Raw genomic sequence first — 27,119 nt, forward strand, 5'->3', positions numbered from 1 at the left:
CCTTCTATTCCATCATACTGAAACTACTCACAGGCCCAGAAAAGCCACTCATTCCTATACCCAGGTTCCTTGGTGCATCATAGATCCAGTTTGGACTAGGTCTCACTTTCTTTTCTCTCCTTTCCTTACTTCTTCAGTTTTCATCATAATTTAACTTGTGTTGCTTCTCTCAGGAAATCATCCTTGACCATCCAGCTTATGTATCCTCTCTGCCTCATTATCAGTGCCTAGTTCTGTGAGTACCTCTAATAAAGCAATTTGTGCATTATCAGTTCATTACTTTATTTTCTTTACAGGACTACAATCATCTCAGATGTAAAGAATTGATCTTCATTTTTGTATCTTCCTGATAAATAGGTGAATAAAAGAGTGAAGGAATTAATGAAAAAATTATAAGGAAGATCAAAGCTATGCTATGTATCACCTGAAAACAATAGGTCTGAAAAGTTCAATTGTGTTTGGCTTTGGAGTACATATTTTGGGCTGATGTCCACTTACAGATGAGTTTAATAGTAGACAAATAACAAATGCTTTAAACCCAAAACTGAAGGTATATTTTGAAAATCCATGGAATGACCAACTGCCTATTTGCTAATGCTCCTTTGATATCAGGAAAGGATGATTTCTACCATATTTTACATTAGTATGACCCTTACCACTGAAGTTTATGGATTTCATCACATTTGCCTCCTCTAGTATTTTCCTTATTGAGTGTTCTTTCTCTTTCTTACCTTTGATTTATTTATTACCATGGTCCTTCCATCTGCAAATATGCTCATGCTTCTATACCTTTACATTCCTCTTATGCTTATAATAAGAACAACAACAAAACTCCAACAAGAACAAACAAATAAACCAACAAACTGTAAGGATCTTTCTTGGACTACAGGATACCATGTAAATCCTTAACATGGTGAAACGATCCTTCATTATTTAAGGCCAACATACCCTGCCATTTCCCCTTCCACATTGTCCTTCAATATGAACCTAATAGTAGAGTAGTCCCAAACACTGCCTTACCATAAGACCATTGAAAGCATTTGTCTTTGTGCTTACTGGTCCCTTTGCCTGAGATTCCTCTTTTCCATGGGTTGAATGACTAATCATCCAGATGTACAATGATTTACTCATCCTTTCTTGCTGTGTGTTATAAAATGCATTTATACTTCAACAATTGTTCACATTTGGGTAGATTCCTAGAACTGGAAATAGTAAATAAAGGAATCTACTATTTTTAAGGGTTGGGGGACATTATAAACCTGATTTTTGGAAAAGTTGTATCAATCTATATTTTTAAAAGCATTTCAAAGGAGTGCCAACATCAGAATAACTTTATGCTGAATACTAAGAATGTTAAATATCCTTGTTAGATTGATAGATGAGAAACTGTAGTTGTTTATAATATTGCATTTTTAGAAAACAGTCACCCAAGTCCAGGAAGTGCAGAGAGTCCCAGGCAGGAAGCCCAAGGAGGAACACACCAAGAGACATAGTAATCAAACTGACAAAAATTGAAAACAAAGAAAAAATACTAAAAGCAACAAGGGGAAAATGACAAATAACATACAAGGGAACTCCCATAAGATTATCAGCTGATTTTGCAGCAGAAACTCTGCAAGCCAAAAGGGAGCGGCATGATATATTTAAAGTGATGAAAGGGAAGAACCTACAACCAAGAATACTCTACCCAGCGAGGCTCTCATTCAGATTTGATGGAGAAATCAAAAGCTTTACAGACAAGCAAAAGCTAAGAGAATTCAGCACCACCAGACCAGCTTTGAAACAAATGCTAAAGGAACTCCTCTAGGTGGGAAAGAGACTAGCAACTTAAAACAACCTGGTACATACATAGACTGCTATCAAAACCTCACAGGAACAGCAAACCCAAAAACTACAATAGATACACACACAAAAAAGAAAAAGCAACCCAAACACAACACTAAAGATGGTCATCAAACCACAGGAGAAGAGAATAAAAGAGGAAGGGAAGAAAAAAGATATACAAAAAAACCCAACACAATTAAGAAAATGGCAATTGGAACACATATACTGATAATTACCTTAAATGTAAATGGATTAAACGCTCTAACCAGAAGACATAGACTGGATGAATGAATACCAAAACAAGATCTGTATACATGCTGTCTACAAGAGACTGACCTCAGACCTAGGGACACATACAGACTGAAAGTGAGGGGACAGATGAAGGTATTCCATGCAAATGGAAATCAAAACAAAGCTGGAGTACCAATACTCATATAAGACAAAATAGATTTTAAAAATAAAGACTGTTATAAGACACAAAGAAGGTCACTACATAATGATCAAGGGATCAGTCAAAGAAGAAGATATAACAATTGTAAATATATATGCACTCAACACAGGAGCATCTCAATATATGAGGCAAATACTAACAGCCATAAAAGGGGAAATCGACAGTAACACAATAATAGTGGGGGAATTTAACACCACACTTTCATCCATGGACAGACCATCCAGACAGAAAATCAATAAGGAAACATAGGCCTTAAATGACACATTAGATCAGATGGACTTAATTGAGATTTAAAGAGCATTCCATCCAAAAGCAGCAGAATACACATTCTTCTCAAGTGCACATGGAACATTCTCCAGGACTGACCACATGCTGGGCAACAAAGCAAGCCTACGTAAATTTAAGAAAATTGAAATCATATCAAGCATCTTTTCTGACCACAACACTATGAGATTAGAAATAAGCTATAAGAAAAAAACTAAAAAAACCCACAAACATGTGGAGACTAAACAACATGCTACCAAACAACCAACGGATCACCGAAGAAATCAAAGAGGCAATCAAAAAATACCTAGAGACATATGAAAATGAAACCACAACAATCCAAAACCTATGGGATGCAGCAACAGCAGTTCTGAGAGGGAAGTTAATAACAATACAATCTTACTTCAGGAAACAAGAAATATCTCAAATAAACAACCTAACCTTACACCTAAAACAACTAGAGAAAGAAGAACAAACAAAACCTAAAGTTAGTAGAAGGAAAGAAATCATAAAAATCAGTGCAGAAATAAACAGAGACAAAGAAAACAATAGCAAAGATCAATGAAACTAAAAGCTGGTTCTTCAAAAAGATAAACAAAGTTGATAAACTTTTAGCCAGACTCATCAAGAAAAAAGGGAAGAGGACTCAAATCAATAAAATTAGAAAATGGGATAGTCATTTTAAAACAACGTTTTAAAATTTAAAATAGTTTGTCAAGTCATTGTCATTTCCATTTTAAAAAAAAGTATCTCTTGTAGATAAAATCTTTTTTTTCCAAGGAGTGACATGATTGGAAGAAAAAGTTAGAGCCTTACCTCACATCACAATCCATAACAATTCCATATTTAGTTTTCAGTAAAATTTTAAAAACCATAAATAATTAGAATAAAACAGAAATTCTCATTTCTACCCAGAATATGAATTTTATGGTTAAAATCAATAGAAATAACAAAGATAATTAGTTTTTTTAAAGTATAAAATTTCAGCTTAAAAATATGAATAAACCATTAAGTAAAAATAAGGTAGAAAATATATGTAGCAAATATCACATAAGCAATGTTGGTATTTCTAAAATATAAAGTGGTTATTTTAATTAATAAGAATTTAAAAATATCTTTCTAATGCCTGCACCAGTCTCCCTACCAGAAACTTAGTTGTTTGCAGTTAAAACATTTTATTTAAGCACAAACATTCTCAGTGAGAGTGCAAGGGAAAAAAATAAGGCCATTTTTGTGAACACGTAGAAAAGTAGGCATATTTTTTCTCCCCCAGAGAAGAGTCTATTTTGCTATAAAAGAGTTAGCATTCATAGAAGGTCAAAAAAGATGATTTAAAGTTTGCCATAAATTATCCACCAGTGGAGAATCAAACATTGAGTTATAAAACTGTATTGTATCAGTCAAGGTAAGTAAATTCTTCTATCTTTTTCTTTTGTGAAACATCTCATCCCTTCTCTTAGGAAGCTACATCATCATAAAGTAAAACATTTTTATCTTATTACTTTGGTTTCCTGAAGAAATATATCTCTTCACTACAATTCTTTCTAATTTTATACACTCAGATTTTATAGACACTCCTGAGTAGTGTTCCTGTGTCTTCACATTTCATATTATCTAATATGTTATTCAGTGTCAACTATATACACGTTTGATATATTTGATAAATTTGAGGAAGGTTTGACTTCTTGTTTATATAAGACAAAGAGAATTTGCATTTCTAGCCAATGGTCATGGCTTAGAAAAAGTGGTAATAAATTTAACTTTCAACTACAACATTTGACTCAAGCTAGGTGTGCTTTAATATCAGTCGACATTAGTTTAGATTTACAGTTTATGCATTTCTTTACTATTTATATTTCCCAACTGATACTTAGAAAATCACTTTGAAATAATAGGCCTATTATTATTATTATTAATATCATTGGATGTTGGAAATAATCATGTTTAGAACCTAAGGTATTTGTCCAATACTACATTTCCTGGCTTTATTTTTTATTGAAGTATAGTTGATTTACAATGTTATATTAGTTTCAGGTGTACAACATAGTGATTCTAGTAATTGTCAGGAACCCAGCTTTTCTGATTCCCAATATCTAGGACATTTCACTATACTACTCATCATATTTCTGTATTTTCTTTTTAATTTTAAGGGTTTAAATGACCATAAATGACCTTATATATGACTCCTCTTACATATTAATTTTGGAATCCAGTGTTGTATTTAGTGTCTAAGGCAAGAATACATGAACACAAACCAAAATTTTCTCAATTCCTACATTAATTCTTTCATTCAATAAATAAGTAGCACATAACTTAATGTATCAAATTTGGTACTAGGTCCTAAAGATACAGGCTAACTAAATCAGACATGGTGGGGAGTCCCAGCTTCCCTAGATCATACTGTTTAGGCATACTGAGAATTCCAGAACACTGAAAACCTTAATGCACATAAGAAGCACCTGGGCACTGTGATCAAATGTACATTCTGACTCAGCAGGTCTGGTGCAAGTTCTGACATTCTGTATTTCTAACAAGCTTCCAAGTGATATTAATGCTGGTAGTTCAGAACCACAATCTGAATAGCAAGGATTTACTTATATAAATATGTATATATTTAAATGGCTATTTTAAGTGATCTTTCATTGCTGTTCCTATATTTTAAGAAAAAAAATATGAACCAAGAGGAAATTAGAAGGAAATTGGTCAAGCACTGCAGGAACTGAAGATGTTGATTAACAAAGGAAAAACGAGCAAAGTTGTCTAGACTAGAAGAAGATGGGGACAAGAAAAAATGCAGAAAAGGAAGGTAGAAAGAGAGAAATAAACAAACAAAATTAAATTTGGAATTCCAACCAGCCAGAACAACAAAGTGTTTTGCAGCTCTTAGTTAACCATTTCTGAATCATTCAAGTCATACTCATTATTTCTAGTATCTCTGTTTAAGCACAGTGAGGAGTGGCATTTGATGGTCAAAAAATATCAGTTGCCAATTGCAACTGTTAAGTAACCCCTCCCCCAGTGTTCTCTCTATAACATCAAAGCTAGTACACTGTGGGACCAGGTTTACTTTAGATGAGGCTGGACAAGATCCCTCTTCTATGGAAAACCAGTACTGACAGGCTGCCTGACATTTCCTACTATCCACAGACAGCCCAGAGAATGGAAAGAATGCCCCATCATTCTTACCTGGGGGGAAGAGAAGAGCAGGAAAGGTGGAATGAGGATTTGTTCTCCACCACCTTTCAGCATTAAAATTAGGAAATATCTGATTTTTTTGGTTCTCATTAGAAAACCACAATTGTTAAGTTTATGAAATTCTTGAGTATAGACAATACAGATATTAGAATGTATGTTTTTGTAAATATATATGGGACTAAAATATCCAAAAAATGTGAAAAATAAAGGCAGAAAAATTGAAAAGCACTTTATATATCATTTTGCAAAATCCAAAACAATTTTCTCCACTAAATAGTTGTATTCTTTAATGTAAGATATGCACTGTTAGAATAATTTTATACCTAACACCAACTAAAAAAAAAAAAAAAAAGACCCAAGAAAGGATTCAAAGATACTTTTAAACAGATTGCACGAAGGGAGCTTTTTAACCCTGTTTTCCTTTACCTACAGTGATATATAAAGGACATATTATGTCTTCAAACCTCTAGATTCTTGAAATATTATAGCAAACCTTTAGATAAGTAATTATACATGGGGTAAACTTAGGGCTGAGATTTCATAGAGACAATTCTGTGGTTTCTGTGAGTAGGTAAGTTGTAACACTCTAAGGAAGAAAGGAATAGTTCATACAATAATCTCAGTTTCTAAATTAGAAAACTAAAGTACAGCAAGGCGCACAACTTCATCCAATATCACCTACAATGAACTCTCCTCGGACCCCTCGGACCCCTGGAAGATATATTGGGTGACGGTTTTCCTCTGCAGCACTGACTCCATCTCTTTCCAATATTTAGCATATGTCAGGCCATCCAAATATAAAATATAGAATTTAATATCAATAGGACAGTGTCTCTAATGCTCACCAGGTGAGAGAAGGTTTATAACTGACACATCAATGCCAGATTAAACTAAATTTTTGCTTATCTGGAGCTGTTATGACAAGATCTTTAGCATCACAAGAACTTTATTATCCTTTATGAATTTTCCCTATCAGACAGAATTGCAAGTCAAGAAAAGCATGATATTTTCAACCTGAGTGAGTGACTGACCACCCATGTTTCTCTATCCTGGCCTCTTCCTTACAACATGGCACTCGCTGATTGAGGAACTATAGACTAACTGTCTTGAGGGTTCCACATATAAAAATCACTGATCAAGTGGACATAACACTATTATTTGAATTATGATTTTAGGCATTTTTTATTAAGAAATAAAATTATTTCTCTTATGTCCAGTTTTCTGTTATTTAGGTACATATGAAACCTAGATTTTACAAATCAGTTCAATATTTAATCAGTAATTAGAGAATCAAAGTAAGGCTTTAATTGATTTTCTTATCCTCATTTTTTTCCTTTAAGCTCCTATTTTGTATGATATCCCACAAAACCCAGCATTTAATTTAATTGATTAACTTATGATACAAACAGCCACTGAGGGAATATCTCTTCTAGGAGAGGAAATGCATGACGTTGTGTGTGTGTCTGCATTTATGTATAGTTACCATTACATGGGCAAAAATACAACGTGAGCACTTTTCACTGGCTTATTTAAAAATATTGTGGGATATTAAAAATAACTTTCTCCAGAACTACACTTCACAGGACAATAATGCCATGTATCTGCACCTTGCCCTCCTCCTCAATAGCACAACTGTTTGGAGCAAGAGATTCCTGTGTGCATATGATAATGCATTCTGTACATCATTAAACAAAGAAGATAGCATTTTATTTCTTTAAAGTACTTTCAGAAAAAATAAAGTTTAAAATCTAACTAATGCTGAATGAAGATATTATCTAAAGATAATGCTTTGCTTTATAAAGTTAGAGGTCAACTTGAACATAATACCTGGGTGAATCTGATCCTTGAGGGGGGGTCACTGAATTAACAGTGCCCTCTGCAAGCAGATCAGGTGTCAGTTATCTCTCTCATAACAAACTTACTATCTAACAAGAAAAATGGGAAACAAACAAACAAACTGGGAACAACAGGTTACACATGTAACCAACCAACCAAAACTATCTATACCTATGCTGATATGCATACACACAATACAGCTCTGGGAAGGTGGGAAATTTGAAAGATTTTTAAAGATTGTTACTAAAATTTGTAACAATATTAACCAGTTTGACATGGATGGCAAACTATTTCAAGGAATAGGGCTTTGATTGAGGTTTAATGCAAAAGTCCTCTTTGATGTTCTAGAGTAGAATAGACACATGTACAGAAACAAAAGGTCATATACTCTTGGGGAAGGAAAAGACATTTGGCACATAGATGATGAGTCAGATGCCATGAGAAAGATTAGAATTTTAGGAAGGATGGAGGTCTGGTAGTGATATGTCATTGAAGTCCCTTGTGTCCATGAGACTCAAAGGGATGAATTTCCAAACTAGGTATTATTACAAAAGAAAAAGGTTTTTCTCCAGGGATTATTTGTTTCTAATGCAAAATGTATTCCTGCCAAAGTTTACCTGGAAAATCAGAATCCCAATCATGGGCTACACTTCCCTAGTATATACTTTAATCTACAACATTCCAACTTCTAATTTTGGAAAGCAGTAAAAATAGGAGGAAAAGAATAAAAAACAATTATGGCAATAATTTTCATGCCTTCATTAAGATGCTTATCCTCATTTTTTTCTACTTCTTGGTAAGAGCATAACAATTATAGACTCAGGATTGGTCACTATTGTGCTCTTGTTAAATAAGTTTTTAAAATAATCATAGCGTAGAAAAGTATAAAGAACCTCTTGAAGTTCGATTATGCTCAAACACCAGTGAGTGACTTACAACAAACATAACTTCTGGAGATCTAATGCACTGCCTGATGATTATAGCCAACAATACTGTATTATCAACTTTAAAGTTGCTAGAATACTAGATCTTAACTGTTCTCACCACAAAAAAAGAGAGGAGATAATTATGTGATCTGATTGAGGTGTTAGCTGACACTACAGTCTTAATTTCAGAGTTAAAGGTGAGGCTGAATCTAGTGGGTTATGTAGATCCCAATGCTAAAGCTTAAAGGGGTGTAGGAACAAGGAGTCAGTCACATTCGGATCCTGTAGCCCTCCAGGATTAATCAACCTTACAAATTCTCTTCTTCACCTTGCAACAATTTCTACTGTGCTCTAAAATCTTTTCCTCTTCACTTAATCTGCCCCCTGATTTTAATCTCTTCAGAAATTCTAGAAGACTTACTCTTCCTTCACAGCCATACTTCACACAGACTTCAAAGTTTGAAGCTCATTACTTCCACTTCCACTGTCATTCCCTCATCAAATATTTTTGTCTCCTCTTTGGACACAATTTTCTTGGTATATCTACATATTGACAAGGTTTTTCTTTCAGTTCAATCAACTTAAAAGTTCAGGTTTTTAAAGGCTCAACTGATGTCAAATCAATCTCTGACCCTGCATCCAACTGAGAAACGATAGTATGGCAAAATGTTTGTAGTTATATTCATTGTTATGAATTGTATTCCCTGAGAGTATTCTCTTATGATTTTTCATGGTTATTATTCTTTTATAAAAAACTGTTGCCTATTTATGATTAATACTTATATAATTGTATTTATTTTTAATACTATAGTTCAAAAAGATTTTTTTCAAGATCTATACTTTCAAAGGCTGGATTCCAGCATAGCTTCAAGACTTCAAGTTATTTGTCAACATGGCAAATCAGCATACTTTCCAATCTATCTTTATATTACAGTATTTCATATTTCAAAATACACATTTCACTTATTCAGCAAATATTTCTGAAGAACTAAAACAAGCCAAAAAACTCTATTTAGATATACTGAGAATTAAAAAGTGCTAATTAATATCTGTTGTCATTACAACCTTAAGTCTACTGTTGTCTTTTTTTCAGTTAATCAAAAGCTAGAACTAAACACATGACTCATCAAATATCTGCTGACCATCAATGAAAAACAAATAGCTATGTTTAATTTTGTGAGAAAACTAAAAAACTAAAATATACTACCATACACAAGTACCATGTATAAAGAGTGATGAAAGCAATTTGGTCCAAGGTATCAAATATAAACTTGTTAAATTATGTTCTTAGACTATGCTAAATAGTTGTCATTAAAAAAGTAAAATTAACTTATATCTGTTACATCATTGTATAGTAATGTTCATAATTTTATGAATAAATAAAATAATACAATTTATTGAATAGAAATAGGATTATGAATGTAATTAAGTGAATTAATTCATTCACTAATAGAAATAAATAATTATTTCTATTAGTGAATAAAATAGTTTTCTGTGTATTATATTTAATAAAATTGTCATTTGGCCAAAAAGGAAAGCTGGTGTGAATCTTATTGCTATGAGATCATCTTTTCTTTCAATGATATAATAATTTTAATTTTACATTCCAGGGTAAGTGTAAATTTGGATACTACACAAAGACATAAAAGATAAATATTTGTTTGAGATTTCAATAATTCATAATATTAATATTAGATTTAAACATTTCTGCCAGTGTTCTACTCCTAAATAAAGGGTCTTTGAAGAAATTACAATCTTTAGGAACAAAAGGAAGCTCACCTTATTACAAAATTGTGACTGTCAATCTCTTTTCCACATTCACTATCTAGTAGAATGCCAGAATTTCCAACAACTGCACAGGTCTTAAATCTTCGATTTTTCATTGGTGAAACTTCAGGTAGGAGGCTATGCAGATCCTGAGAAATATTTAGTGTCCGGCGTCTGTCCAGCACATAGTGTATGACATCACCAGGCTTAAAACTGCTCTTGACCACTGAGACATCTCGTTCTGCATCTAGGAAACGAAGAATGTTCTTCCTATATTTGAGATACAAGCAAAGTTTTCCATTAATGACAACATGTCCAAGGACTGGTAATATCATTTACAAAGTACAATATGATAAGATATAAATTGGTAAATCACTAAACTTTAATATTCAGGTGGTAACTAAACCAACCAATTAAGTACATTCTAAAGGAAATAAAATATATTTTTAAAACGTCATTTGCACAGTTTTTCAATGATTTTGTAAATAGATATATAGTATACACACCTATCTGTGGAGTGAAAAAGGCCCCCTATCAAAATTTATAGAAAAGTTTATTAAATGAAATACTATTGCCATGACTTGACTTTCCTTAGCTAGATAGTATTCTGCCAGCCTTAATTATCTATAATCATCTATTTTGTTCAGTGTTGTCTAGTTAAGGTGAATAGAAAAACTTGAAATTGTTTAGAATCATAATTTAGTTAACTATTAAAAGGATTGAATTTTCTAATAAAATTATTAACATTTATCGAAATCATGTGTATATTATAATTATTTGAAGTAAAGTTAAACTACAGCACTATATATATGTGTGTATATATGTGTATATGTGTATATATATATACACATATATATGTGTATATATATATGTATATATATATATGTGTGTGTGTGTATATATATATATATATATATATATATATATATATACACATATATATGAAAGTTTTCTTCCAAGCTCAAGAATCCAGGAAATAAGATGGCTATATTAGAGGAAAAGATGGACAGATAGAACATTGGACCTTGCAGGGCAGAGATAGCTAACTGTTCCTCAGTGTTCTTTCTTCCCTTCTTTCGTTTCCTATTTGAATCTTCTAAGTTTTACTTGGCCACACTGATGCTCAGCTAGAACATTTCCAAGTTTCCAAACCCAAGTGCAGCTGGGTGTGGTCACATGAATTAGTTTTCTTAAACAGGATATGAGTGGATCAAGTGCATCACTATAGGAGAAAGAAATAAACTTCTGATTTGTTTGATTCACTGTATTTTAAAGTCTCCTTTTTTATGGAAGCTTAGCCTATCCCATAACTAATAAAGAATCTGATAAAAGATATGAGATACTACATACACATATACGCACATATTAAGTTAGATGATGGAAAATAAGAAAATAGATATGGCTGCCTGGAAAGCTGGTGACTCTTGGCATGATACAGAATAGCACCTTATAAAACTGCGGTCTATAATAACTTAGGAGTCATACCCTATACGTAATAAGCTTGTTGCTCTTGGATAATTGCTTAAAAGGTGCTAGTATGTTGTTTTATGTTGGTTACCCATTTTAGCAAGGAACTAAGAGGCAAAGTCAGACATGAAATACCCAAGTTGCAAGTTGAGTGGAGGAGAATATCTCTGGCAACGGCCTATAATCTAAACTGTGTGAGAGTCCAGTAACTGGGAGCTCCTAAATGACTCCAATAATCCAATTAGCAAGAGATACAACTATAAATCAGAGCCATGTCAGCAGCAAGAAGGATATTGTCTTCTCCCCTAAGTCTATAGATTCAAACGTTTTAAGAGTAGCTGCCAATAAACTGTAGAAAAGGAGGGTTAGCTCAAAATAATTAGGGGAGAATCAGAAGGCTAAAGAACTGTGTTCAGAAGCAATCCTTAGGTGGGGTTATTCATACCAGGAACAAACTCCAAAGAAATAGCTCAGGAGCCTAGTAAGTTTTTGAGAGAATTATATTGACAAAGAAATCTATGAATCTGGCTTACAAAAGTTTGGGATTGCTTGATCCTCATGCTACCAAACATATACCACCCAGAAGTAATCTGAGAAAGCAGTCTTCTGGGTTGGAAGTTGGATAATACTTACTGAAGTGCTCTTAACGGCAAGCTTGAATTTTCAGAATGCTCAAAACAATGTCATTATTATAACATTCATGATAGGATAGACATTTTCCTCTAATGCTATTATTGTTTAAGCTCCATCACTATTTATAAATTTTATTATTAAGCACAAAATATGATCTCTTCCTATCACTCCATCAAAAGGGCAATTCCCCAAATCATACTCATAAACCAGAAGCATGACTAGCAAGGAGGGATGTAAAATAACTAACTCATCTTTCTTTTTGTTTTCTTTATTTTGGTTTGCTTTAAATAGGTCTCACTTTAACGTGTGATCTAATTAGGAAACCAGATGATTGAATACTTTATTTGGCCAGATTTTATACACAAGGCATACACCCATCAACTCTCTGAAAAAGAGACCATTTAAAAATTTTTTTTCTCGGGCTTCCCTGGTGGTGCAGTGGTTGAGAGCCCGCCTGCCAATGCAGGGGACACGGATTCGTGCCCCAGTCCGGGAAGATCCCACATGCCATGGAGCAGCTGGGCCCGTGAGCCATGGCCGCTGAGCCTGCGCGTCTGGAGCCTGTGCTCCGCAATGAGAGAGGCCACAATAGTGAGAGGCCCACACACCGCAGAAGAAAAAAAAAAAAATTTTTTTTCTCAAATGTTTGGAATTTCATGTTTGCAAGGAGTAAAATTTGTACAGCAAAATCTATATAAATGCCCTACAAATGAAATTTAAAAATTAATAGAAATTATCAGGCATTATAATAATCTTAACAAAGTACAGACTACATAAGAAGAGAATTGCTGGTGAAATCAGCAGCCATAGAGAATATGAATTGCAGAAAATTGAGAACTCCTTCATTATGTTAAGCACATGTGATTCTTCAAAAAAGTTAACAGCTAGCACCAAGAGCAGCAATCAACTTTTGTACAAATTAACTACCACTTACTCGTTTGGTGAAAAAATTAAATAATGCCTGACACCTGTATTTCAACAAAAAAAATTTTTTCATTTCCTGTGAAAATGACAAGCTTGACTCTAAAATGAAGACTGCACGGATGTGGTCAGATCGCCAAACTAGATGGTGTTATTTTCCTTTGAACATAATTTAAAGGGGTTGCTGTAAGTATTTGAAGATGCCACTCACAAGTAGTGGCATGTTTGCAAGCATGAAGTGAATAGAGGTCCAGATTTCAAAGAAGACTCTTTAGCTTGGAAATCCAAAAAGGAAAATCCCCTTACTCATAAAGTTAACACTTAAACGCTTGTCAACTGATAGCAAGAGGGACTTTGCAATCACAGAACCTTTGCTGTGTTATAGAAAGTTAGCAGCAAAAATATTTTCAAACATATGTCTTCTAAATCTGAGTATAAGAGAACACCTTTAATTTATTCATTCTTAGGGAAAATTGATATTTAAAAGTGGACTGTAAGAGTTCAGGAAGAAAATAATGCTTAATGTGATAAATAATTATTAAGTACAGATGATACTATTGTATGTATTACTCCAATGCTGTCTTACAGGCTCAACAGTAGTTTATTTTTTAAATGGAAGCAGTAAAAAATAGTAAAAGTATTTTCGAAGACAGAATACAAAATACCAATTCACACAGTCTAATCAAAATATAAAAATGTAAGTTTCGTAGAGAAAACTCAGAACAATTGTTAGTGTTGAATTTGCTTTTTTAAACTGAAAAGGGTGGGGGGACCTTGAATGTCTAGTTTGTTCTTTTTCCTGCATTGAACCAAACTTTCGTTTCTATTTTAGGGCTTAAATCTATACATGGAAAACTATCTGAGCTAAGATTCCTGGTGTAGGATACAAGAAAGACTGAAAATAATTACTATGAGTGAATATATTGATAAAATGCTTAATATTTTCTGGTAACAGTAAAGTTAGTTTTTTTTTTCTCCCTAGTAGGCTGTAGGTATTTTTAGATTATAGATTTAATGGACTGTAAAAGTTCTATGGATTTGCTAAGTCTAACTGTTGTTCACACTGTAAATCTATTAAAAAAAAAACAAAGAAGAAAACTAGTGCTTAAATGTAATTAACTAAATATCACTGGAAGCCTGAAAAACTCTTGTACTTATGCTGAACTGAAACAACACGTTAAGTACTACCAAGGAGAATATATACGCTTTGCTCAAAAGGTACTTGATATAAATGAAAACAGCAAGTTAAACAAAATTACTTTAGAATGAGAGAGATAGAAAGAAAACTCTAACTTCTGGGCTCTAAGGAAGCATGAATCAACAAAAGCTGATGTTTAATATGCAGGCTGTACCAGTATAAGTTTTTGTAATATGTGGTTGAGTTACTACCAGATTTTTAAAGCAGAGGATTGTGTTTTTTGTGTGTGACTTAAAAGAACAGTAACAACATAAGATTCCTTACAGGTCTCTGTCATTCTGTTAAGCATAATGTAACTTTTGAAACCCTATTCGAAAAGCGAACACCTAAGTTCAGCAACTGTTTTATCGATAAAGATAACTGATAGAAATCAGGAAATATGCTTCACTTTTGGTAAGACTAAAAAATTAGTCATAAAGATTATATTTTTTGTTAGGCAATGCTGGCTTAAACTGAAAGACTGGTTTAGACTGTGAAACTGACAGGAATAGATTCTATACAGAAACTTTTCAGCTGAATTTTCAAGTAGAACTTCCCTTTCAACATCACCCACCACCTGAAATAGCAGCTGTAGAGTCCTGGGGAATTAATTTTCTAAACATTGTTTTCACTTGTGAAACGTTACATATAGCTAACCTATCACCAGGTGCCACTCTTTCTTCTCTGTAGGTTTCCTGTCAACAACAAGCACATGTGCTGTGGCAACTAAAATTTAATCTAAATGACATTGTTGACTCCATCAGCAAGTATTGTGAGGCAAATCTTACAGCTGGAATGCATCTCAAGTTGAGAAACAAATTAGGTAGTGATACATATATTAGGAATCAGTTTTTGCAAACTTTTGACTCCAGACAAAAATCAGTGAATCAATTCAGTTGTTACTGACATAGTTTACTAAAACGAAAAAAAAAAAAGTTTAAGAAATGCCAAGTGTTTCATTATGCCTACAAAAAGCAGACAGAACACAATTTTTTGTCTCGAGATTATTTCTGCAAGGCAATATGCCTCGAAGCTCTGAAAAAAACATAACCTATAGCTTGTTAGGGCTTCTGAGCTAAGGGTCTTAGCTGTTATAGGAAAAATATTCTAGTTAGTATTAAAAGAAAAACCCTGAGCACAACCAAATGAAAAGGCAAAATTGTCTCAAAAAAGCTTGAAGAAAGCACTTTTTAGTTTACACCTCAGATAGACATTTGATATTTGGCCCAGCATTTGGTAATATTGGATGAATACTATCTTATATTATTTTAGAGCAAAAAACTCAACTTCTCTGTACTTCATAAAGATGCATTTTAATAGTAAGCATTTTTAGTATTAAACAATAGTCTTCCAGAAGATTTATCTCATAATAAGAGCTCTGGCTCCACAGTCAGGCCTGGCTTTTTGAAGCTTGACTCTGGGACTAACAAGCTGTGTGACCCACGACGTGTGCTATTGAATTGTATGTGGACCTTTTTCTAAAGTAAATCAATGCATGCAACAGCAAATTCTTTTTGACAGGTGAAGCACATATAAATTTGCAATTATGTTTAGTCAACCTGCAAACCTTATCTGGTTAAGAACTTCAATATATGATGACACTAAGAGTTGAAAATATTTTTGCTGACTAATTATGATGTGCTTATTCTGGTCCTGATGAGTAGCTGAGCTCATACATTTCTAAACATCCATATCTGGTACTGTACGTAATTCTTTAGGTTTCTATCCAACATATGAAAAATGAGGGGGAAAGAAAGAAACAACCCGAAGATGAAAAAAGTCAAGTCACAAGTGTTGGGACATGACTAGATAATTTCTCAGTACAATGTTCACAGATATACTTACAACATCTGATACATCTTAAATGTATCATTTCTTAGCTTGCAATAATAAAGAACTACTACCAATAACATCAAGCCTTTAACCAAGCTAATTAGTTTAATTGTGAAGTTAGCTGTGGAATTCATGAACTTCCCTAAATCTTGATGAATTTTCAAAGTACAATGAACTAATACATGAAACCGTCTCTCTCAGACAACTCCCCAGAGGTACAGTTGTTTGATGAATATATATGAATCAATTCTTGATGTGCTTATGAAAGCGGCAGAGTGCATATAGGGCTGGAAGAATCAGTAATAAGAAAGAAAATCATGTCTACAAATGTAGGGAAAAACAATTTATCTTCAGTGACTGTTTCACATTTTAATGCAAATAGATAAATAATTTATTAGGAATATCACAAGTGCATTATAAAGTTTAATGAGATTTTTTTAAATGAGAAAGATTTGTAAGCAGAGTTCAATCATGTAAGATCAAAAATGATTAGTTGTAACATCTTAATCAAAAGCTTCAAAGTAGAATTTTGAAAACACTTGTAAAATATGCCCATACCCACTCATAGACACAAAATAATGTGGTTCTTCATAAATGCTATAGATGTGGGGAAAAAACAAAGGAAAATAACCAAAATACTTTAAGATTAGTTTCAAGTGTGACTTAAAAAGAAAGCTAAGCCAATAATCAGGTATTTTTATATTCTAAATTTTTTATTATAGGTGTCAAATTGATTGATACTTACTAGTCACTACAGCTATAGGCAATTATAATTTTTATGAACTGTTTGTACATTGTACAGTAATGGTTTTACAAATTATTATTTCCTTGTAAGGAAGTGACAACTTTGTATGTCTTATTCAATATTTGCTCACTGTTTTATTGTTTACTTATCTGTTAAGGAGAACCATATGAAGAGTACCAACATTTCATTCATATTATTAGCTGTTATAATTGAAAATAAATCACCCTCAAAGATATGAATGCAACCCTCATTAATTTGTAAAGTTGCAATAATAAATTGCTTGGGTCAATTTATGTTAAATACCCTTAGCTTGAATATCTTAAAAATAGCAATAGATATAGCCTCATGCACATCTATAGTATTCATTTTTTCATAGATACTAGGAAGGCATGGCCAGATATATTGATTAAACTATTGTTAATTATGTATTTAATTTATTTATTAGACTTTATCTGATATATTATTTAGCATGGCTAGATATATTAAACTGTTACAATTTCTTATTTTACTTTACTTTCTTCCATTACTTTCCTTTACCTGATCTACAGAGCCTTACGTAATTGACACCTTTCTTGCCAAATCATTCAAACTTGAAGGTTCTCTTTCTAGGCATCCTCAGAGATAAATATTTCTTTTTTAATCACCCATATGTCTCTCTTTCCAAGCTACTTCTAAGAAACATAAATCCTTACTCTGTGCTAAACTCAACCACACTGTATTTATGGTCCCATCTAGTTCCATATCCTGTAGCTTTTTCCTCATAATTATCTCATCTCTTACAGGGTTTCTAAATTCAAATGTGGGTATAGGAGTATGAGTTAGTGAGGAAGACACTAGGTAGGTATCATGAGAAAAGGGAGCTCCAGGTGTAAAACTGTCAAACTGGAGAGCTCGTGGTTAGTGTTGGCTTCAGCCAAAGAGTTCTCAGGAGGAACACACGTTCAGAGTTGTCACATTTTAAAATGTCTTAAGAGTATCTGAAAATCTGTACTTTTATAAGGAATCTGCTAATTTTTAGTACTACTTTAAGTTTCTTTTCAACCAGTTGAAATAAATATTGCTTTCTGAGCATATTCTACACAGAAGACACCGATTTATAAACTCTGTCAGAGTTGCACTGCATCACACGCTACTCATCTCACTGTTCTTGCACTCTGCCTACAAATACACAAAGTTCACCCTAGACTAAAAACAGCCAAACATACACCACTTGACATTGCCATGGTTTGATTCCTGTCTCCATTCCAGTCACTTTGAAAGCTTTAAAACAAAGTAGTCTAACCATTCCTGCATTTCCATGGCACCCATTTCTTTTTAATTTCCAGACATTCTTTCAACTATATTTCAACATGTAGTGAGTGCCTTTGCTGCAATGCATTCTATGAATTGCGATGCATACTCTAAAGATGAAGGTAGTAGACTCTTCCTTAAAGGGGCTTATAATCTACAGTATACGTACGTGTGATCCAAGAAGTGAGGAGGTAGAAACCCCAGCAGATCAGCAGCTTACCCTCGTAACCACTAACCTACTCTTACAAAATCTGTGTGTTCGTATCCAATCATGGAGTAATTAGCATTTTGCCAATACTAGAAAAATGCAATGATTTTATTATGTAAAGGATGGTTGTTCTCTTGAACTTTTTTAAAGAGTTCTGATTTACTGAAATGCTGATTTAAACATACCAACCAATAGAGCAATGTAACTATAGAGAAAATGATCTGCTTGCTTCCTCCATAATTAGGAAGGTCTGGCCCTAACTTTCTTATTAGAGAATTATAATTGAAGAAAACAAGATTTAATGGATATATGTAGGCACTGAGTTTGATTTCAAGAGCTTATCTAAGCGAAAATACCAGAATCTTACAGAGAATAAACCTGTACTCTAGAAGCCTTATTTGCTAATTGTTACCTATTTAGGGTATAATTATTGAGACTTTTATTATAGGAGCACACATAGAAATACCCCTTCATAGAATAAGTCAAATTTATTTATAATTGTTGGCTAAATGGCAGTTGAATAGGCTCTACTTATATCCAGTGTGAGAAAACACAAGATCAGTATGAAGACTTTAGAGAAGTTAAAGATAATTCTCAAAATATACGTCCATCCTGAGTAATAAAGAAAAGTGTGTTAAACATTAGGATTCTGTCGAACATTTTATTTCATTAGTATAAAGACAGTATATTAAAAACTCACATATTCATCCTTATATTTCTGGCTGTATAATGATTTCAGTTTTATAGTTTCACATCCTTCAGTGAGAAACATTAACAGCCTGTTCACTCTTACTGAAGTATTCATACTTAAACTATAAATTAAGCATTCAATATAAGTTTGCCAAGCCCAATGTATTCTAGAACATGATATGAAATTTATTATGCCTTATTAAAGAAACTCACCTTATCTCTAGGACCAAAGAGGAATTGATTTTCCAACCTTCTACAGAATGCTGGAAGACTGAAGAGCCAGACTTTCGAATGATTTTATCCGAACTATTGACAAGTGACCGACTCAAACACAGCTCACCATCTCTGAAACAAATCACAATGGCAGCTTTGTGAAAGTAAGAAGCATTTTGTATAAACAGCATAATACATAATTTGATTTAGATTACTGGTGACAACTTGTAGATACAACTTTTTCTACCTGTTAGAAGAAGAGGTGTAAGCATGATGAAAGGTATTATAAAGATTAGGTGAATATGACTTTATCAGGAGAATCATTTACACTTATTATTTTACTTATTATTTTTGAAATAAAACTATTTTTATATAAAGAAAAGACCTTTGTAGTATTTCAGGAAAAAAATTCTCATCGAAGTTCTGTTCCCCTTTAGCCCCTCCCTCCCCTGCTGTGTTTAACAATAGAGACAGGATGTTTGGCCAATTCTCCTGCATCTGTGTAACTGTGACTCCTAAGATTGTCACAGAAGACATACAGACATAATGGAAAGAGCTTTTGTTTTGGAGTAAGAAGACTTTGAATGTCAGGTGATCTGGGCATGTTTGTGATTCTATCACTTGCTAGCCCATATGTCCTTTGACAATATTCTCTTTCACGGTGGTAAAGCCACCGTGACTTTACCTAACCTTGAAAATTGCAAAAACATTATCTAATATGCTTTGACTTTGTGAGAAGTGGAGCTCCGCACGTGAAAGTAATTTATAAAACACAATTGAAGTGCTAATTCTAAAATTACATCGGTCTCAAAACATCTCAACAATGAGATGCTTCCCTGATAGTTGGTGGTGGGGAGATAGAGATTGCAATGGGGGGAAAACTCATTCAGTAGCCATTATTACTGGTATTTTCTGTTATATCAAATAATTAACTATGCTATCCCCACCAATTAATAGCAACAGGCAAGTATATCATGCTGCATGCTACTAGCAGGGTTGTTGGTGGTAGGTGACAGACAACTATGATCGCATTTATACCATTAGGACCTTTATAGACGAACCTCTTCATTGCTCAGTAGACTATTCCTTGGTACTTTATACAAGTAAACCCGGATTCAGAGAATAAAAAAGCCACCTCTCTAGGCATAGCCCTTTCAATATCTGTATTTCATTACATGTCACCTCAATATTTTAGAATCTCAAAAACATAGTTAAAAAGTAACATGACTAGGGCTTCCCTGGTGGCGCAGTGGTGGAGAGTCCGCCTGCCGATGCAGGGGACGTGGGTTCGTGCCCCGGTCCGGGAAGATCCCACATGCCGCGGAGCGGCTGGGCCTGTGAGCCATGGCCGCTGAGCCTGTGAGTCTGGAGCCTGTGCTCCGCAACGGGAGAGGCCACAACAGTGAGAGGCCCGCATACCGAAAATTAAAAAAAAAAAAAAAAAAAAAGTAACACGACTATTTGCTCAGTCACAAAGTCTAAATCTGTGTTTATTATGTAGGCAATCCTCCCCTACTATCAATGGAAACATTGCCTGTGCAACAGCTGCTAGATGAATTCTGTAATTGGAGGCTGATAGTTTGGTATTTTGGTTTGCATTCTTTTTTAAACATGTAGTTCCAATTGAAGCAACTCAAAGCATCAAATGCAACTACTCCCTGTGAAATTTAGAACTCTATAAAAATTAATATTTTAAACTGTCCTACTGATGAAAATGATACACTTGCATGCCTATACATGGCTAATCATAGTCATTTTATAGAGGTCATTTAGGATGCAAGGAAACATAGGGTGCAATTACTACTCAGTAGCCCTGAGTCAATTTTTATATTACACGTCTAATGATAATAACTATTACACATGAATGAAAATGTGGATATACAGAGTTAACCTTCACACTTTTGGAGATACGCCTGCAAGAGTATGGACACAAACTCTCACCATTTCTAGGGGTAGGGACCTTCCCCATCTTCATTTTGTTAATAACTAACTGTCCTGTCAATATCATCTTTTTCTAACCATAGATTGCTACAATTAAAATAATTATTTTCACCACCAATAAACTTTTACAGAAGAAGTAAGCTGGCATTTTAAATATCTGTGGGAGATTGCTTTACTGACAGGTAGCTAAAGATACATTTTTATAAGGCAGAATGATTGCTATGATATTGTATGGAGGCTTTTCAGAACCTCTAAGATTTAAAAAAAGTGCTTTAAAAGTTTAAATCAGTTTTATATTAATGAAATGCTACCACATTACTCTGCTCTTTGAACTGGTGATAAGTCAAATTTCAGACTTTTACCACTGGAAAGAATTTTGAATGAAAATAGCTTACAACTAGTCACACTTCTTGAAGTCAATGGAATTCATGTGTGAGAAGGCCAGGCTGCCAGCAACCTGAGGCTCTGGAGCAAATTTCTTTGTATAAGGTTAAATGAGTCCCAAGGGGTTTTTCTGCTTGTGACCTTGGTAGTACTCCGTCTGGAATAGGCTTTTCCTTCCTGTGAATGCAAGGCATGAAGGATGTTGCCACCCCCTACTAGTTTCTCATCCCAGATCAGAGACGAGTGCTAAACAGCTGCACTGAAAACATTTCTCTGATGGGGCTGTATACAGGAAGATTCAACACATACTTCTAAAGGGATAATTACACAACATATAAAAGAAATAAAGCAATATATATTATAAAGTATCCCTGCTTATATCGAGCTAAGAAAAACCCAGTTAGATGGTCATCTGTGCGATACCAGTGACAGAAGCTAATCAGCAGTTATATTACTAGTCTTTACAAATATTTTTCTTTGAAATATGAGTTGCCAGGCATCACTACAATTTATTCTATTAATTCTGAAGTACATAACACACAAGATTAATTTTCGTTCATGAAATTAGGTCCCCAAAAGCCCTGCAATGAACCCCACTGTAAGCTCTTCTTGACTTGGCTTTGGAATGAATGTGTTCCCTTAGGTTAAACTTTCTCTTTAATAGAAAAATTTAAGTCATTTAAATGAAAAGAACTTGCATCAAATTAAGCCTGAACACAAACAGCAGGCAATTCTGTGTTTTCATTCCCTAAGTGCCAAACAACTAAAAATAAAGATGCGATGTATTACCTTAACTTACAGCCTATGGCTTTTAGTAGAATTCCAAATATAACATATGAAGTAACATGCAGATTCTGGTTTCCTGAGTTACAAGAGTGTGTTTCCACCCTAGAACAAACTGGAACTAACATTGCTAACAGTGATAATACTCTAAGTATGAATGCTTATCTCCACTGTCACTTCTATCATAAGTTTCAGAACTAATACTGCTGATCATCTAGTGAGACAACCTAAAGTACACAGTCAAATTAAAAATGAAATCTGTAGATAGTAAAAAAAGTAAGTTAAAGTGTCATTTAAAGTCACACAGGGAAACAGTATGTAGCAAGTTTTAAGGAATAATAATCAAAGCAAATGTCTATTTGGTATTAAAGTTTGTTACACTTTCAAATACATTATTTCATTAAATGCGTATACCCACATATTTTTACCTGTAGGGCCCTTAAGTTAACATATTTCTAATTATACCAAAGAGCACACAGAGCCAGTAAAATTACAGGCCAGTTGTGAGACAAGTGCCATTTTTCCCATTATGAAAAAAATATCAATTAAGAATAGACCACTTCATACCCCTAATGCCCTTTCAGTTAAACTTCACTAGTCAACAGACCAGGCAATTGATAGGTTAGCTTCGAAGGAAACAGTTTTAAATGTCCAATTATTACTTGACCTATTCTCCAATAATTCCTTATTACAAACATGCTGCTAGTATTCCTCTGGAGAAACGAGAATGTGGATGGTTGGTAGGAAAGCTGGGCTGCTGTTCTTTTTCCTTCTCTGTGGAATGACTGCTCCATATTGCATACAAGAACCTTGTTACACTGACTCTAGATGGGGCCTCCAGTGTTAAAACGGAGGCAGGTCGAATAGATAAAGAAACTGCTGCCTATTGCAAAATGGTAGCAGGGAAGCTAAATATGAATCTAGGAGGATGTTCTAAGAATTGAATCCGCTGCCCACTAGCAAGGCACGCAGTGTCCCCCAAAAGGTCAGGGACTGCCGTTTACCTCACTGCTGACGACTGGCCTGGGTTCTGAGGCCAAACCGCCACTCTAGTTTACTCATCTCAAAACGAGTCCCTCCACGTGGCTTGGGTAGAAAGAGAGTCAAGGAGAAGAAGGCCGTTTGATGAGTCAACTCCTCCACCAGAAGCACTATTCTGGAGTTGAAACGAAATTATAAAGTGGTATCACAAGCTTTTCCTCCGAACGTTTCATGTGAGGGAAAAGCGAAACAGCGCTCAGGTGGAACTAGCTGTCCTCACGTTGCCCCCGGCAGCGCCAACCCCAAGGGCTCAGGGAAGAGCTGGCGGCGGCTGCCCCGACGCTGCGGGGCACCGGGAGACGCGCGCTGTCTCGCCCTGCACGCCCGTAATTGCGGGATTTAATTAGGAAGGAGGAGCCCGGTTGCCGACTGAGCAGCAGTTATCATTATTTTTTTTATTTTTAAAGGGGGCCTGATTCCTGCGGTAAAGGCTTCCACGTCTCCTCACTCATTCTTCCACCCTCGCGGCCAGCTCTCGCGGAGCAGCTGTTGCTCCGCCGCGCACTTCTCCTTCTGTTTGATGAACCCGCGCCCGCCCCGCGCAATCTCGAAGGAGCAGGGAAAGCAGGCTTAGCCCGAAAAAGGTGCAAGAGAATCCCCTCACCCCCAGCTGGCCCGACCGCCGCGCCCCTGCCTGCGCCCGCCTCCTACTCCTCCTCGGCGCCCTGGGCAGCGCCCACCGGCCGGCGGCGTCCAGGAAAGGCCACGAGAGGAACGTCGCCCGGGAAATGAGGCGCATCCCAGGTCGGTTATTTGACCCGGAGTACTCGGGATACGCTCCTCCTTCCTGCCGGCGGCTAAGGGAGGCCCGGAGAGGACGCCTGGGTGGCGTGTGGCGCCTCCTCTCGCCTGCCTCGTCCCTCCCACTCTCGCTCTCCAGGGTTGCCAGCCAAGGGCCCGAACCTCAGAGTCCTGGCGAGGCTTGGCCGCTTTGTCTGGGCTCAGGCATATCTTCGGAGCCCACCAGCCGGGAAGGGAACAAAGAGCCTCGACCCCCACGCCCCAGCCTCCGCCTCTCCCCCACGCGCCGGTTCACCACCTTCCTGAAGACCCCTTTGTCTGCCTGGGAAGCACAGGTCTCTACCGGGGGTGCCCACACCCCCGCCCAGAGTCCTTTTCTGACAATCGAGCTAGGCTGAATTTTCAACCCACCCACTCCCTGTGTTAACATCATACAGTTCGGCGTTTTTCCCCCCAACATAGACCATTTAGAGATTTGTTGATGAATAACAATCAGCCAGCCCATCCCTTATTAGCTTTTTCATTCTCTTCCAGTCCCTTTCGACTGTACTTCTATGTTAATTTTCTATAAAATAACAATTTCTTCTGTAAATTTAAGCCGGCGTCTTGCTGACTTAAATTCTCATTACTTAGGGAGGAGCAGGAATATTAAGTAACGGAGTGCATTAAGTTTGTGTGTGTGTGCACGCGCGCACACGTTTTAGCAGTCCTGTCCACCGCCCACCCCCGACCCCACCCGCCCCAACGTCAAGGGTTCTATCTTGGTTTTCATAAATCTTAGGGAAAATAAAAACCAGGCTGGCATCTCTGCCAGTGTGGAGTTTCCGATAGCGATAGCAGACGCCTCCGGATGAGGCAGGATTTCCGAAACAGGACTTTGAACAGAGTTGACAACCAGGTTCACATCCTCAGAAAACGCTTCCAAGCTATGTAAGCAACACAAAGTTGCCACCACCTCCTGGGTAAACTTCAAAGACACAGAGGCCAGGGGGGAGGGAGGAAGGAAGTGTGATATTTAGAGAACTTACTGGGGTGGAGGAAGATTCTGAACTCATCTAGACAAACTAAAGAGCAGAAATATAGTCTGTGTGAAGCTACAGCACCCAGTTTCCAAAACTGTAACCATGACGCCCATGGGTTTTAACCACGGACAGCAAATAAGGAAGTATAGTTGGTTGACCTGGAGTTTCTAATCAAATTATGATACACAGATCTACCCGACAACAAAGAATTGTAAAGAAACAGAGGAGACACATTTCCTGCTTTCTGAGCTTTAACTTCAGCCTTTCAGGAAGCCAGCTTTCTCTAGTACCTTCCTAGAGTGATAGGGCAGAGAAAGAAGGAAGGGCAACCAGATGGTGAATAAAGACATCTAGATTGAGTTCTGCCCTGGGACTAAAAGGACAAGGGCACCCATTCTTTGTTGACACTTCTGCAGTGACTTCTTTGGCGTGCGAGACCCAGCACCAACACAACCGTCACTATCACCGCACAGGGCAAGTTGAACTCGTACTGAGAACCCGCTGTAGAGAATCACACACACCTCAACAACAGCCTTTGTTATTTAATTCACGAGACTAAACACTCACAAGCTGACACCGACACAAATACTACCCCAACCCTCACTCTGTCGTCTATATTCACATTTCATTTATGGCTTGACTTTTTATCATATCCTAAAATGAAGCTTTGCATTTACCCGATGAGTTGCGTCTCCTGGTGCTCCTCAGTTCTTGCTATTTCTTTTGTTTTATAAAAGATCAGGAGCAGACTTATCGTGCAGATCGTCCACCTCTTCCTAATGGAGCGCATCTTGGATGCCCGGGAAAGTCCTGGTTGCCCCAGCTCCCTCACCTTCTTTTCATATAAAGGCTCCGTTTTGGGGAGATGTAGTCGCGGGGGGGGGGGAGGATCTGTAAAATGGGAGGAGAGCGTGGAGCTGGGATCTCAGAAGCAGGTCTCGAGGGTCCTCTGCGGCCAAGCTCCCGCTGGTCCTCGAGCGCTGCCCAGCGCACTCTCTCGCAGTTCCCGCCAGCCCTAACCCGGTCGCTCCTCGCCGCCTCCCTGGGGCTCAGGTTTTTTTCCGAAGAGACACCTTGTACATTGGAGGTGGCGGCCGCTTCTGCAGCCGGGTTCGGGGGCGTCACTGGCCCTTCCCTTTTCCTAGCATGGAAATGATGAACAAAACCAGCCAATCACGGGACTCAGGGGCGGAGGCTGCTGTTGCCTTTCGTCGCTGGCGGCTGCTTGGAGAGTAACGTCGCCGGCCTTGCCTGAACTGTGCACAGAGAGGAAGCTCACAAGCTCACAGTCGTGTACACACACACGCACACGCACGCACCAGTGCTCGCACACCGTGGGAAGAGAGCAGCGCACTAAGAAGTCAGGTCGCCTTCTCGGGACACCAAAGCGTTAGCTCTGTGGACAAGGAGGCACCGAGATAGTCCGCATCAACGTGGAGAGGACACCTCAGCTGGGGACAGATCGGAGACGCCTGCTCTATCGGATAGAGCTGGTGGTGGGTAGTAAGAGGGGTACTTTCTTCCAAGCGTCTTTGCTAAATATACACACACGTGCGCGCGCACACACGCGCGCGCGCACACACAAACGCACGCCCTCTTAAGTGGAGTGAATGCGGGGAGGGATAGGGAAGGAGTTTATATTCCGTGCAGCGCTCAATCCGGAAAGTACAAATACACACGCGAGCAGATCAGCCGATCGCCCACTCAGCGTGGGTGGTGGATGACGACCCCGACTCAGGATTCTGCAGGAAACAACTGATGACAGAG

The 27,119-nt window shown here is 36.5% G+C and overlaps 1 protein-coding gene across 1 annotated transcript in view; it reads right to left on the reverse strand.

The window, feature by feature from the left end:
• The window catches only part of ST8SIA4 (ST8 alpha-N-acetyl-neuraminide alpha-2,8-sialyltransferase 4), a 105,765-nt gene extending 79,337 nt beyond the window's left edge, over positions 1-26,428 (reverse strand). Inside the window, exons 1-3 of the mRNA XM_065873554.1 lie at positions 26,030-26,428; positions 19,441-19,572; positions 10,276-10,533 (exon numbers count right to left, since the gene is read on the reverse strand). Coding sequence (XP_065729626.1) covers positions 10,276-10,533; positions 19,441-19,572; positions 26,030-26,142 — 503 coding nt within the window. The 5' untranslated portion in view covers positions 26,143-26,428. The remainder of the gene's footprint in view (positions 1-10,275; positions 10,534-19,440; positions 19,573-26,029) is intronic.
• Between the last annotated feature and the right edge of the window lie 691 nt (positions 26,429-27,119).

Source organism: Phocoena phocoena, chromosome 3, assembly GCF_963924675.1.
Source record: "Phocoena phocoena chromosome 3, mPhoPho1.1, whole genome shotgun sequence".
In the NCBI taxonomy this organism is placed as follows: domain Eukaryota; kingdom Metazoa; phylum Chordata; class Mammalia; order Artiodactyla; family Phocoenidae; genus Phocoena; species Phocoena phocoena.